This window comes from Calidris pugnax, unplaced genomic scaffold (genome assembly GCF_001431845.1).
Source record: "Calidris pugnax isolate Ruff unplaced genomic scaffold, ASM143184v1 scaffold51, whole genome shotgun sequence".
NCBI lineage: Eukaryota > Metazoa > Chordata > Aves > Charadriiformes > Scolopacidae > Calidris > Calidris pugnax.
The window spans coordinates 7,746,357-7,758,957 of NW_015090797.1; the positions used below are offsets into that span (position 1 = coordinate 7,746,357).

The following is a 12,601-nucleotide window of genomic DNA, read 5'->3' on the forward strand; positions in this document are numbered from 1 at the left end:
ACTCCAATGAAAGTCAGTTTAATTCTTTTCAGGCTTCAGCATCTATCCTCCCATATGCATAAGTAAGCAACAGTCATTAATTTACACAATCCAATTTTAGTTAAGCAGGCCAAGATATCATCAAACTATCACCCCCTAAAAGGCTTCTCTCTCTCCATTGCAAAAGTAATCAAATTTCAGTTATATATGATGAAAATCCAGACTGGGTAAGAAAAGTTTTCCCTAATTTGTTTTTTCACTTGATGACAAAGTACCCTAAGCTTCCTTGGAGACTTGAACCACACAAGTCTACTGAAGTACTGAAGAGAATAAGCCATGTTTCCTCATTTATTTATTTTTTTTCCATTCTAAAAACGAATCACAAGAATATTAACTGCTTAGTGTTGTACGTGCCTGGAGTCACATTCCTATATATGCAACAAGCCTGTTTTCGCGTGCCAATCCAATATAATCTTAGATTTATTGATGCTTACATCATTTTTACTACCAGCAGCTACAAAACACAGGAAAGATTTATACTAAGCCAAATAATTTGGCTGTTAAGAAAATACAATGGATTTTCGAGTGACACCAGGACCCCAACATTTACAAGCATTTTCAATAATGAAAACACTCCATGAACTTTGAATTTCATAAGTTACTACGCGTTTGTTATTAAAAAAAAAAACTACCACCAAAAAAGATCAACTTGATCTCTGAGCTACAGCCTTAACACTGATGTTATCCAGCTCAACTAATTATCTTAAGTGTATCAACTTTCATTAGAGGACCGTTCATTTTCTTTTCCTCTTCTCATGTCCAGATTTTTTAAAGTAGTCTCTGACAAGAAAGAAGCCCTTCACCTCCCAAGAGAACCACACAATTGCTTTTATAAACACAATTTTAACACTGTTTTGAGACCTGGTATATATTTTAGTACTGATAATCAGCATTTCTCAGGCTATTGCATTTCCCACAGAACACCAAGTCAAAACTTTATTAATTTGTCTGGAGACATATTTGCTTTTCTTGAAAAGCAACAAGACTGATAACTCTCTTAAAGAAAAGAACAATTTTTCTAGGCTAATTATAACATGGAATGAATATCCTTTATTAACATTCTTTATTATGAGAATAAATACATTAAACAAATGCAATATATTAGCCACATTTCCTCATATACATTCAGAATAGAACAGGAAGCTAAGAGCCATAATCATCAGAACTAGTTGAACAAAGAAATTGGTACTAAGCCAACAACACTGGAGGAAAGCTGGAAAGTTTATGCACTAACATCAGGCAAAGAACATGTGATTTCAGTGTTTCCTTGACAGTAATTTAAAGACAAACATACTGTAGTTATAAGTATGAACTGATGGAAGTGTTCAGCTCCGGGCGGTGGCCGTTTGAGGTTGTTCTGACTGCAACTGCTTTCCAAGGTATTCCCTGAAATACAACAAAAAAAATTGGATTGAGAAACACTCTGGAGTGTGGGGAGTAGGACAGCGGTGGGAAGTATGAAGTAGAGAAAGAAGAAAAAGCTTTAAGTTTAAAATTATTCCTTCAAATAATGTCTACTAATAGTTGATAGTCAACTGGAGCTACAAGGAGAGTACCTAAGCTTTAGGTATCTGTCATCTATCTCCCTGAAAATAAAGTATAAACTGAACATCAAACTGTCTGGAAAAAGAAAAAGCCCAGTGGTAATATTTAGAAGTCTTGGCAGCTGTTACAGAACACCCACAAAGTCCACAGATTTTTCTTGCTGAATATACATATTAGGAACTATGGTATTTAAAAGGATCTCTTCCTATAACCCAGCTGCATGAGCACGAGTAATAGCGATGGACACACTGGCAATTCAACCCACAGGCTAAAAAACAGACACTGACTGAAGTTTAAGTTGGAAGAAAGAAAAGATGCCCAAGCCAGGCCCACTGTGCACCAAGGCTTTCTTCTTGAAGTGTTTTCCTCATCTGTATTTTGAAGTGCACTACGTAAATTCTATGGAAAAACAGCACACAATTCTTCTGGATGTTCCCATCGTTCACTGTCTCATGTGGAAGCAGCTCAACACTTCACAGAAACGCAAAGAAGCTGAAAGAGGCCTTTAGTAATAGCTGGGTTGGTGCTTTTTATAGCAAATAAACTTCAAGAATTGTATCAGGGTATCGGGTGAAAGAGGTTTTAGGCCCTGTGAAATATAAACATTCTTTTTCCATTGCTGATCATACACTTAGCACTACAGCTTTTCCTCACTACACAGGTATTTCAGCCTACACAGGTTAAATGTTAGAAGCAGTTCGCAGAAATCATGTTTAGAATGAAGTCTTTTAAAAAAGAAAACCCTAACTCAAGGGCATGCACTTTTGCTTTATTTAGAAAGAAAAAAAATCAGTTCTAATTACACATTTCAAAAATGTGTAAGTTTTCAGCTTAGTATCTTGTTGAACAGCTATTCCCTATGCATTTTATTTCCTATCACACAATGAAGATTAGCATCACAACTGAACCACTCAACAGAACTTTCCTCAATTTTATAGGGAAGTTGCTAAAGAAGCAAAATTCCTATAAAGTATAATGCTAACTTTGAGCTCCACTAGCAAAGAAAATAACAAATCTTTTTATATGCTGAGCTATACATTATGGTTTAGCACCTTCCATTCAGAGCTTTATCAGGTGTTGCTGCAGGATCACAGTATTTTAACACTTGGGCTGCACTCAGTAGGTAAAACTCCTGATTATAATAGGTACATCACCACCCTCAAAGCAGAGACACCTGATGGCAAAGGAGGAAATGAGCTGCTCTCTTGTGGTTTTGCAGGACTCAAAATGTTCCACCAAAATAAACAAGATTTGACAGACATCCAAAAAACAGGCAGCAACTACAGAAAAGCTTCCAAGCTCAAACCTCCTTCTGCTCCCTCAGTGGTTTGTGTTTGGGTTGTTTTTTTTCCCTTGTTTCATGCCTATTTTCATGTACTGATTGTAGGGTTTCTTGTCTAACATCCAGCCTTGAAGGCAACTGATGCTGCATACACAGCTGTGTTCACAGTATCACAAGCCTGCAAAGTTATTCTTAAACCACACGTGAACCATTTTGAATGTGAAATTCCTATGGTATTACTTAGAAGTAGTAAAGTTAATCAAGCCAGCAATCCATAACAGTACAAGTATTGCACAGCTTACACTGGTTCAGACCCATGCTCAAGGCTTACTGAAATCCAACCATAATACAGTGTATTCAGCAAAAATCTGAGAAGGCACAGCTGTAGCATATTTTGTAGGTATAGTGCCTTAACAGATACATTCCACTTCTAAGGTGATACAGGAGATAGGACTGTACCTTCCCTACGAAACCTTTTATTTTAGTCATTCATTTGGAGGTGTGACGTTTAAGTCCAGCTCTTATCCTGATCCCCCCCCGAGTGAGTATCCAGTATTAATAACCAAGATGTAAAGTTCATTGAGCAAAGGCTCAAGTAACTTGGAAGTTCAAATTTGCAAGTTTTGCTCTTCGGAACAAGAAGTTCCACTTTGACCGTCTTCCTCACCCTGGAACAGAAAGACCTTTATAAAGGTCAGTTTTAGCCCCCTTCTGACTTCCTTCAACATAAAACCAGCCTTATTACAAAGCAGACGAAGTTGGTCCAGACAGGTTTGCATTTACAGTTAACTGCATTCAAACATGAAACGACTGATTCAGTGTAAATTTACAGGAGCACAAACTATCACTGCTGTGCTGCGGAAAAGCATCAAAACATGCAAGTGTAGTACATCACTTTGGAGAGTAAATACAAAATCCTCCATTTCTCAGATCAACAAAACTTGAAACACCGCATTTTCTCACTTCCTTCGTCATTTAGAAGTCTGATGGTGAGGCATAAGTAATTTCCATATGCAAATTAATCTTTTCATTCATATTAGAATAATCAAGTGAGATTCCTTCCACACTAGCAATTTCCCCTTTTCAGGCCTAATCTTTAAACACACATTTTCTGTGGTATCCAAAAGGCTTTTTCCAGGAAGAAAAGGAAACTTAGATGTGAATACACAAATTTGTTTCATCTCAAATTCTTATTCCAATTTGTTGCTTCATTCAGTTTAATTTAATTGATTGTGCTGGCATATGAAAGACACTGACACCCCCAAGCTGAGATATACTTAAGTGTCACAGTAATTGCAACAAACGCTTAAAGGTCATTTAGGAAAAGGCACAAGAAACTGATCCAACACACAAGCCATCCAATTTGGCGAGCACGGAATAAGGAGATAATTGCAACCTGGCTCAAGACCCTATCTGAAAACGTTATACTAATTTTCAGCTTGAGCAAAGGACAATTGTAAACAACAATCTATGACAGATGGGAAAGTTTTAAGGTTTCAACAGAATTTCTAGAGGTCATGTACTTAAAGGAACAAGCTTTGCAGTTTAAGCTTTTATTGTTATACTCCGAATTCTAGATTTACCTACCCTTTAAGGAAAACTGAAAATAATTCTTTTTGGCAGGCAAGGGAAGAGAGGTAGATAAAGCATAGAAGAAATAAAGGATGAAATTTTCCTATTCTCTCTTTTCTAAGAACCAGAGGGCAAGGGAAGAGAGGTAGATAAAGCACAGAAGAAAGGACGAAATTTTCCTATTCTCTCTTTTCTAAGAACATTTATCTTAAATCTTGCTTAAATCAAATTTATTAAAGATTTACGTTATCCAAAAAAATATTTGACCATCTTGAACATCCGTAATTTCTAGCTTATTTTAGCAGACTGAAGTTCCCAAGAGACAGAATGCTTTCCTTTGACAAGGAACAATATAAAAGTATTGATTTTATTTTTCTCTATTTAAACATAAACCTAGAGTCCCATGCTTTTGAAAGTGAAAATGAAAAGCTAGTTCTAAAGAAATTCTTCCCTTTATGAAAGAGTACTAAAGTGCAGCACAGCTACAATAAGAAGACTCAAGCAACTCAAAAGACATTGCCAACACACATTGTTACAGACAAATCATAAAGATACAATTTAGATTAGATATTAGGAAGAATTTTTTCACTCTGAGGGCGGTGAGGCACTGGAACAGGTTACTCAGAGAAGTTGTGGATGCCCCATCCCAGGAGGTGTTCAAGGCCAGGCTGGATGGGGCTTTGAGCAACCGTCTTTACGTTGTATTTCGACTATGGGTCTAATAACCTGGATTTGTTGACAGAGACACTGCAAGAACCTCCCTTTTCATTCAGCAGTTTCCCTTCAGAGAGATTTTTGTCCATTTGTTGGAAGATTAATTCTAGTCTTCTAGTTCACAATTTTACATGCAAGCTATAAAGAAACAGCCGATCAATGAGCTCCTATTACAAGGCCATTACTCAAACATTTTATTAGATTTTAAAAGAAAAATCTATAAAATTCAATTCAATATATGCCTTTATATTAGGGAGACAATGTATAAGTCATTTTTGCTTATAAGATGCACTATGAGCTAACACAGCCACTCTATGAATTAAAAAGAACCAACTTGACTGAACCATGCCACTTGGTTTGAAAGTGGTTTTATATTAAATCAGAAGATTTAGTCGCCACAATGAACAGCAAGCAAAAATGCTTTCAACACCTGAGAGCTTTAATTTTGCACAAAATATTTCAGAACGACTGACATCGATCACGATTAACTGCATTCTCTTACCAGGAAATCCAATCTCTAAAGTAACGCTAATCAGAAGTATGAAGTTAATTCTTTGGTGACGTGCATAGCACAAGAAAATGAACAATTCATTTGAAAAAAAAGAAAATGCAGACTGAGCAGGACGTTTGATATTTGCAAAATATTTGCTCCACATTAACAGAAGCTGTAGAAATATTAAAGTGTGTTTTACGAACACTGCAGATCTCAAGACAGATAACATGATCGGAGCGTGGAATCCCGGAGAGCACATGCACGATACAAACCACAGTCCTTACCTGAATGGAATGAAGCCTTACAAGAATACATATTTATGTTCAAATAAAAAGATGGAACGCTCATACTAGATACCAAGCATGCCTATAACTAATTGGATTTTTGCCTAACTTGTCTCATCCTAGCCAGGAACTGTCCTCTTAAAAAGAATATTTTTTTTCAGAGACATACTTTATCTCCTCAGACTTCTCATTTTGTTAACTTCTGTTAAGTACTAAAAAGGAATTGTATTGACGATGGAGGCTAAGAAACAGGATAAATACATACAGTGGACTGCATTATCATGTAGACATTTTTTCCTAGATTTATGTCTACTCTATTAAGCATTACATGTCTGAGTGTTGGGATGGGAAAAAAAAGGCTGGGGGGACAGCAAACTTCATGGGTGCAAGTTAACTTATCATTACACCTTCACTTCCCACTACCAAAAGCAAGCAATATACAGAAGCTATCTTAGGAGATACATGGACACAAATTTGTTTCATCTCAAATTCTTATTCCAATTTGTTGCTTCATTCAGTTTAATTTAATTGATTGTGCTGGCATATGAAAGACACTGACACCCCCAAGCTGAGATATACTTAAGTGTCACAGTAATTGCAACAAACGCTTAAAGGTCATTTAGGAAAAGGCACAAGAAACTGATCCAACACACAAGCCATCCAATTTGGCGAGCACGGAATACGGAGATAATTGCAACCTGGCTCAAGACCCTATCTGAAAACGTTATACTAATTTTCAGCTTGAGCAAAGGACAATTGTAAACAACAATCTATGACAGATGGGAAAGTTTTAAGGTTTCAACAGAATTTCTAGAGGTCATGTACTTAAAGGAACAAGCTTTGCAGTTTAAGCTTTTATTGTTATACTCCGAATTCTAGATTTACCTACCCTTTAAGGAAAACTGAAAATAATTCTTTTCAGAGGGCAAGGGAAGAGAGGTAGATAAAGCACAGAAGAAAGGACGAAATTTTCCTATTCTCTCTTTTCTAAGAACGTTTATCCTAAATCTTGCTTAAATCAAATTTATTAAAGATTTACGTTATCCAAAAAAATATTTGACCATCTTGAACATCTGTAATTTCTAGCTTATTTTAGCAGACTGAAGTTCCCAAGAGGCAGAATGCTTTCCTTTGACAAGGAACAATATAAAAGTATTGATTTTATTTTTCTCTATTTAAACATAAACCTAGAGTCCCATGCTTTTGAAAGTGAAAATGAAAAGCTAGTTCTAAAGAAATTCTTCCCTTTATGAAAGAGTACTAAAGTGCAGCACAGCTACAATAAGAAGACTCAAGCAACTCAAAAGACATTGCCAACACACATTGTTACAGACAAATCATAAAGATACAATTTAGATTAGATATTAGGAAGAATTTTTTCACTCTGAGGGCGGTGAGGCACTGGAACAGGTTACTCAGAGAAGCTGTGGATGCCCCATCCCAGGAGGTGTTCAAGGCCAGGCTGGATGGGGCTTTGAGCAACCGTCTTTACGTTGTATTTCGACTATGGGTCTAATAACCTGGATTTGTTGACAGAGACACTGCAAGAACCTCCCTTTTCATTCAGCAGTTTCCCTTCAGAGAGATTTTTGTCCATTTGTTGGAAGATTAATTCTAGTCTTCTAGTTCACAATTTTACATGCAAGCTATAAAGAAACAGCCGATCAATGAGCTCCTATTACAAGGCCATTACTCAAACATTTTATTAGATTTTAAAAGAAAAATCTATAAAATTCAATTCAATATATGCCTTTATATTAGGGAGACAATGTATAAGTCATTTTTGCTTATAAGATGCACTATGAGCTAACACACAGCCACTCTGAATTAAAAAGAACCAACTTGACTGAACCATGCCACTTGGTTTGAAAGTGGTTTTATATTAAATCAGAAGATTTAGTCGCCACAATGAACAGCAAGCAAAAATGCTTTCAACACCTGAGAGCTTTAATTTTGCACAAAATATTTCAGAACGACTGACATCGATCACGATTAACTGCATTCTCTTATCAGGAAATCCAATCTCTAAAGTAATGCCAATCAGAAGTATGAAGTTAATTCTTTGGTGACGTGCATAGCACAGGAAAATGAACAATTCATTTGAAAAAAAGAAAATGCAGACTGAGCAGGACGTTTGATATTTGCAAAATATTTGCTCCACATTAACAGAAGCTGTAGAAATATTAAAGTGTGTTTTACGAACACTGCAGATCTCAAGACAGATAACATGATCGGAGCGTGGAATCCCGGAGAGCACATGCACGATACAAACCACAGTCCTTACCTGAATGGAATGAAGCCTTACAAGAATACATATTTATGTTCAAATAAAAAGATGGAACGCTCATACTAGATACCAAGCATGCCTATAACTAATTGGATTTTTGCCTAACTTGTCTCATCCTAGCCAGGAACTGTCCTCTTAAAAAGAATATTTTTTTTCAGAGACATACTTTATCTCCTCAGACTTCTCATTTTGTTAACTTCTGTTAAGTACTAAAAAGGAATTGTATTGACGATGGAGGCTAAGAAACGGGATAAATACATACAGTGGACTGCATTATCATGTAGACATTTTTTCCTAGATTTATGTCTACTCTATTAAGCATTACATGTCTGAGTGTTGGGATGGGAAAAAAAAGGCTGGGGGGACAGCAAACTTCATGGGTGCAAGTTAACTTATCATTACACCTTCACTTCCCACTACCAAAAGCAAGCAATATACAGAAGCTATCTTAGGAGATACATGGGCTTTGGAGAACATATTTTATACCAAAGAAGAATAGTGACAAGTGCTGAATATTCCATGCTAACTCTATAGAGCAACAGGTTCTAAATATAGCATACTGCACATCCTAAGCAGTTGCAGATTTTTTTAATGTCTCTCTGCATTACTTGTCATTTTAAGAGACAAAAGACAAGTCATTTTGTCTGGGATGGGCGCTCTGAAAATCATATATGAATCTGTTGCATAATCCAAGCTTATCTGAATGTGTTGCTTCATTCAGTATGCTGTTTATCAATTTTACTTACAATACCATACTTGATTGTGCATCAACGATGCATCCTGACTCCTGACGTTTAGCATCCTCCAACTAGGTGATCTTTAAGGTCCCTTCTAACCCCAACCATTCTATGACTTGTAGAAGGAACTCAGGCTTCTAACTGTGGGTGCTCCGAGTCACAACACCCCACTCCCGAAGTTCAGTAAAATTTTGTGCCATGAAGCACATGAAAGGCATGATTCATCTGCAGAGATTAACATATTGAGTTTCTTTAAATTGATGTAAATGCTGTCAGCTTAGAACTTTGATTTTTTTTATTTTTGATTCTTTTAAAGTCTGCATCATTAAAAACATCACTGGAACCTGCATTACATTCCTAAAACCAATTACTCATATTAAAGTGATATTAAAACGAGGGTATTGCCTCTGAACACCAGCAACGACAAAGAATAAGGAGATGATGTTTCTCATACATAGCTAAGGCACAAATTAAACAGGACACACAAAAATCTGCACCATCACTGCCATGCCAAACTCCCCCATCTGCCAATAACAGATTTTTACCATCAGCACGGGGTGCCACAACTAATACGGTTAGTTCAAGTGAGATTAAAACACCGGATAAATTACCATTTAAAGACTTTAAGTGATACTAAAAAAATACCTTCACTCCCTGCTTCATCAAGTGCATGATCGTTTAACATGCAAATGTTACTGGAATATTTCACCTGAACTTACCTCATCTGAAAAGCTGACAGCAGTAACTGCTTTTGCCAACCTATTTCACCACTGAACGGAATGCCTGACAGTCTGATTCCCCCTCATTTATCCCTGACTTTAAAACCCCTAAGGAGAAGCCAGCGGAGCAGCCTGTAATGAACTATTCAAATTACTTAGGAGTTAATTGTCTCCAAGTTGAGTTATTAGTAGTCTAATGATACAGGTGTGTTTTAAACAGAATACCACTTCAGCTGCCCCGTGGCTCTCCCTCAGTTCGGGTACCAGAAGTTTTCCTTGCTCTGTTGCTTCAGGCACAGCACTTGGACCAAGGAAGCTCTCATCTTCTCACCCTCCTCTCCCTCAGCCTCCAGATCCAGGAAAAGCCTGACTACCTCTGTCATGCACGTGTCACAGATACTAATGCAGAGATGTCAATTAAATTCAAGGGAAAAAAAAAACACAAACAATTGCTTTGAGTGAAATAACTGGAATTCCAGAACACGTGGAAGCAAGGAGGGGAAGTGCTTATTGTTTCTCCAGCTCTGGAGAGCAGCAAAACCTTGAAACAGGTGAGTAATCCATCTTATGGCACAGCAAAGCTAAACAAGCAGGCACTTGAACTGCAGCGTGCAGCAGCCAGGGGACTGCTTTCTCTTCTCCCCACACACACTATGAAACAGAAGAGCTCCTGACACACATCAAAAGCCAGATCCATACAGAGACAAATCGAGCTTCCCACACACAAAGGCTATGTCATTTCCTTAGCTCAAGCTATCTGATGTCCATTCCAGGGGGAACGCTGCTTTGGCAAATACGAGCCAAGGACAATGTGTCCCAGAGGCTTGTTCCAATAAGAATTAAACAGGAACATATTCCCTGAAGACAGTATGAATCTGAAAATGGCACTAACTTAAACAGATCCTTTAAACTGCCATCCCTGAATCTAGATATAATTGCAATCTCTCTCTCAAGTCTAAAGGTTCACAAACTGTGAAAACCAGGCACAGAAACGTTCATGACATTAAAAGAACAAGACAAATCTAGAAGATGTGATGTTTTTAAAATTAGTACACTTAAGTTGAAAATGAGAAAAAGCAAAGTTAGGCATCCAAGAAAACTTTTGCTACCAGTGAGGTTTCTGCTGGAGAAAGACTGGACTTTTATATTTTTATTACCACATTTTCAAGACATCAGAACACACATGAAGTAAGACCTGTCCCCCCAGCAGAATGTAAATTCAGCAACTAAGCCTTCCACACTGTAATCCCTATTTAGCTATAGCCAGTTTATAATACTCAGGATGCTTCAAATATATCAGAACCGCATTGCAAGAAAAGAAGCATATCACCAAACTGAGAAGCAGGGTGAAGCCCAACATACAATACTGCCCCAAAATTAGTTTGCACATCACCACACACTCAGAAATTCAAGTCCAAAGTCCTCCTTACAGGTGGAGAATGTTAACTCTGGATTTGTCACAGCAGGTTATTTAAACATGTAAGTTTTTCTCTGCTATAGAAGGTTTCCACAGTCTGAGAAGGGGAGGAAGCAGGATAAAATTAACATTATAATGTGCACAAGAGTTAAAACCCATATTCTTCAGGAGAAAAGGGAGGAAACCAGATTTGTTTTACAGAAGATACACTGCAGAGAGAGGAGACAGGAGTTTTTTTAATCAGCCTTGCTAGTCTGTCTTTTACAGCAAGTGACTTAAAGAACCTGTAAGCATGATAAACCTTGTTCCCCTACTACTTTCACACTGTTCGCATCAGTACTACTCAGCATTTCAAAAAGATGACAATCTGTCAGAAGCAAAAAAAAACAAAACAAAACAAAAACCCACTGACAAAAGTCACAATCTGTCAGAAGCAAAAAAAACCAAAACAAAACAAAAACCCACTGACAAAAGTTACAGGCACTTCCAAGCACCAAGCTTTTCAGAAATAGAAGGCTGTTTTAAGTTCATAATAAAAGTAGTTGTTTGTACCTCAACATCTACGTTCCAAATTACTCAGATGTAGTACTGTATTTTATCTTTCTCTAATGCCAAATTGGAAACACAAGCTTTAGTGAAATCATCATTAATAATCAGACTAAGAATTCCTAATTAGTATTTTTAGCTCTCCGTGCTTAGCATACCTAATTTGTTCGGCAAATTATACAAACTTGTGTTCACATAACAAGTTTTTTACAACTTCAGCCCTTCAATGCTTCCCTATAAAGACTCTGTCAGAAAGGCAGCATCATCCACCAGCCAGTTCTGTGGCAGAACACACCAGGACTTCAGGGGTTTTGGAACTTTATTAGAGAAATAATTAGAGAGCTGGTCAACAAAAAATGAAAGAAAAAACCTAATTTCAAATGCTATTCTCAGCAATTGATGAAAGAAACACCAGTGAGCAATTTTCAACTTCATCTAACCTGCCAGCCCATAAGCTTCTGCTACTCCAGGAGCAAGAAAAGAAGCTCAAGAAAAATTATACTTGGAACACTTGAAACAGCAACAGAAAAATAACAGCATAGAGTGGGGGAAAGGTCTAAAAGAACAGTGCAAAAGAATGGTCAGGCACACCCTTTGCAAGGCAACTGCCAATTAAATATGTGAAACATCAACTCTTACAGCTCCATCCAGCTACCGATTCCTTCAGCTGAGATTAAGTAAGCTTGCTAAAATACCTACACACATCCTTAGCATTTTGAAGACTGCAGTTTTGCAAGCCCAAATTACAGCTTGTATTAAATACTAAGCAGTCCAAGTAAGTTAAAAATATATTGTTGGAGTGAATTGCTCATGTGACATTCAATCATGTAAGGTCAAGCTGCTCGGTTCAACTGCAACAAGAACATACAGAAAATCCAGCTAAGATCTTACACATCAGCATCATACTGCTCCATCATTTACCAACTGCAGTCTTGCCACATTAAAATATTAATCCCCCCTTAAAGA

At 37.2% G+C, this 12,601-nt stretch overlaps 1 protein-coding gene across 1 annotated transcript in view; it reads right to left on the reverse strand.

Annotated features, from left to right (window-relative positions):
- Positions 1–1,066: 1,066 nt before the first annotated feature.
- The window catches only part of ATP6V1H (ATPase, H+ transporting, lysosomal 50/57kDa, V1 subunit H), a 49,128-nt gene continuing 37,593 nt past the window's right edge, over positions 1,067–12,601 (reverse strand). Inside the window, exon 14 of the mRNA XM_014937018.1 lies at positions 1,067–1,425. Within this exon, the coding sequence (XP_014792504.1) occupies positions 1,365–1,425 (61 nt within the window). The 3' untranslated portion in view covers positions 1,067–1,364. The remainder of the gene's footprint in view (positions 1,426–12,601) is intronic.